General features: G+C 46.8%; 1 protein-coding gene across 1 annotated transcript in view; it reads right to left on the bottom strand.

Annotated features, from left to right (window-relative positions):
- Nucleotides 1-2,861, bottom strand: part of LOC123960176 (scavenger receptor cysteine-rich type 1 protein M130-like) — a 45,418-nt gene that overhangs the window by 4,710 nt on the left and 37,847 nt on the right. Inside the window, exons 10-11 of the mRNA XM_046034776.1 lie at nt 2,599-2,837; nt 805-812 (exon numbers count right to left, since the gene is read on the bottom strand). Of these exons, the coding sequence (XP_045890732.1) occupies nt 805-812; nt 2,599-2,837 (247 nt within the window). The remainder of the gene's footprint in view (nt 1-804; nt 813-2,598; nt 2,838-2,861) is intronic.

The raw sequence follows: 2,861 nt of genomic DNA, 5'->3' as shown, positions 1-2,861 counted from the left end.
CTCTTTGGTCCACATCGGAGCCTCCACTTCTCCATAGAGCGCCCCCTGGAGGACTGAAGGAGCCCCACAGCCGAGCTCCCTACAGACCACCTCTGCATCCTGCTGGTCAAAGTCAGCTTCACACACTGAGGACCACCTCTGGTTAGACTGGTTAGACTGGTTAGACTTCACCTCCAGTCTGCCTGAGCACAGACTAGTCCCGTCCAGCAGCCTGACAGAGTCTGGAGAGATAATAGAAGATGAAATAGAGATAAAGACAGCAGACACAAAAGAAAAACATGTCATGAAACAACAATTCAGTGATTCAAGGTGGACTCAGCACAACTCCAACATCAGTTCATCATTAACAACAGAACACATCTTTCTACCAGCACAGACTGCAGCAAGTTCACCAGCACATTTCCATTTAATACTCTGTCACATGGGGTTGTGCGATATGATGATTAACATCATCTGATGACAGAAAAACATCTCTGGTTTAAAATGATGTTCTATCATTTCATCAGAATCAGAAATACTTTATTGATCCCCGAGGGGAAATTCTTCAGTCCCAGTTCCTCACATTGCACATCAAAGTATAAAGGAAGAGAAATAATAAGAGAAAGTTGGTCAATAGCAGATAAAAGGAATAAACAATTTAAAATAAATATTAAAATATAAATCAGAGTGTGGAAAATGTGGAAGTGTTTCAGGCTGTATGAGAGAAGTTTACTGATAAATAATAATAAATAACAATAATTAATACAGATAGTGTTGAATGTATTAAAATCCTTGACCTTGGAACGAGAGTAGAGAATACTGCACATCAGTGTCTGAAATATTTCACTACAAGCTCTGTTACTGACTAACAGAGCGTGGGACTCTCTGAGGGAGAAGAGTTTGAAGGACTTCCTGTGGCGCTCTGTGGTGCACGTTGAGTCTTGCACTGAAAGTGCTCCTGTGTTTGACCATCACTACATGAGGTGGCTGGAGACATTGTCCAGTATAACATGTAGCTTGGACAGCATCCTCCTCTCTGACACCACCGACAGAGTCCAGCTCCACCAGTCCACTTCATTTCCTTGTGTCGCAAATTCCAAACTTTATGGTCATACTTTAACGAGGGGACGACGCTTTGCGTTCTAGCACACGTGCCAGATGCAGGAAAGAAACTGAAATTGAGAATGAGAGTGAAGTTTCCTCAGAGCTGGGTAACACTGAACAGGAGGACTCGGACCATGTGAGCAGAAACCAGGAGCTCATACTGTTCTAGAAGCTCAGTCTGATACTGTTTAGCTCCTGAAGGGACTGAACCCGGGAATGAGCTGGCTGACACGCTGCTGTGATGCTAACTGCTGTTAGAACACACATGTGAGTTAGTGTATCGCTCCTCGTTTTCTTCAGGAAACACAGACCGAGTGTTTCATCTCAGTCCTCTGAACAACAGACACGTGTCAGTACCTGCTAGTAGAAACAAAGGGCAGCAGTCACCAACAGCAGAGTCAGCTGCAGGACGACCACTATGATGAGAGGAACTGTTGGATCTGATCAAACACATGGGCTGTGTTTGAACGGGCTAAACTGCTGTCTCAGAAGGTGTCTAACAGGACAGCGAGGCATCGAGTGCTGTTCGAAACGGCTCGAACGATCTCTTCCTTTCTCCTGAGATGCCTTCAAGCTGCCCCAGTATGGCCAGTTTTGAAGGCAGCATTGATGCTGACTTGATACTGGCTATTACCCATAAAGCAGCACGGCTGCGGCCGCCGGAGCTATCAAAAACTGGTCAAGATGGCGGACAAACAAGCCGAAGTTGTACACAATTATATGTTTTTATAAGTTTTTAGTAGTTTTCTCACTTCGATTTTTGAAAATCTAGCGAGAACTAAACACATATTAGCCATCATATTAGCCCGTGACTGTAACCAACCAAGTTTGTTCAGTATGATTTCTGAGGCGTCTGTTAGCCGTTTGGCTTTTCAATAGCTAGTTAGCTTATGCTAAGGCTAGCGTCTCTTCTGACAGCCAGAAGAGACGCAACACGGCGTGCTGACGTCACACGTTGCCGTAAGTGCTGCCATAGAAGGCTGTTTGAAACTAATGTAAACAGAGCTGCCTTCACTTGAAAGTGATGCCTTCTGAGGCAGCTGTCTACTACGGTATCGAGGCAGCGAGGCCTTCCGTTTCGAACACAGCCGTAGACAGTCATCACATCACATCAGATGATGTCACTGACGGGCTTACCTGAGCAGGTGAGATCCAAGATGGAGGAAGAGGAAGATGATGTTACACACTCCCTCAGAACAGATCCAGACTGAACACAGTCAGACCTGATCTGCCACGCAGATCTGAATGATAGCCCCTCTCTCTGTCCCACAGAAACAGCAGAGCCACAGCCCAGCTCTCTACAGACAACAGCTGCTTCCTTCAGGGTCCAGTCAGAGTAACTCACTGGTCTCCAGTCTCTCTGATGTTTCAGCTCCAGTGTTCCTGCACAGCGACTGGCTCCTCCCACCAACCTGACAGGCTCTGAACAGAAACCAGAGAGTCATCAGTAAAACAATAAAGTGAGTTTCATCAGAAGAGAAATGAAGCAAATCAAAGCTGCAGCTCCTCTTCTACCTGAGCAGGTGAGTCCAACAGCTTTTCCAGGTGAGCAGGTGTTTCTAGCTGAGCCTGAGCTTCTACAGTCCAGGAGAGCAGACTCATGGCCTCCACACTGGAACTCTTTGGTCCACATCGGAGCCTCCACTTCTCCATAGAGCGCCCCCTGGAGGACTGAAGGAGCCCCACAGCCGAGCTCCCTACAGACCACCTCTGCATCCTGCTGGTCAAAGTCAGCTTCACACACTGAGGACCACCTCTGGTTAGACTGGTTAGACTGG

The sequence above is a fragment of the Micropterus dolomieu genome, linkage group LG21 (genome assembly GCF_021292245.1).
Source record: "Micropterus dolomieu isolate WLL.071019.BEF.003 ecotype Adirondacks linkage group LG21, ASM2129224v1, whole genome shotgun sequence".
NCBI lineage: Eukaryota > Metazoa > Chordata > Actinopteri > Centrarchiformes > Centrarchidae > Micropterus > Micropterus dolomieu.
Note: the sequence above shows the minus strand (reverse complement) of the source record. Positions and strands in the feature narration are given on the sequence as shown.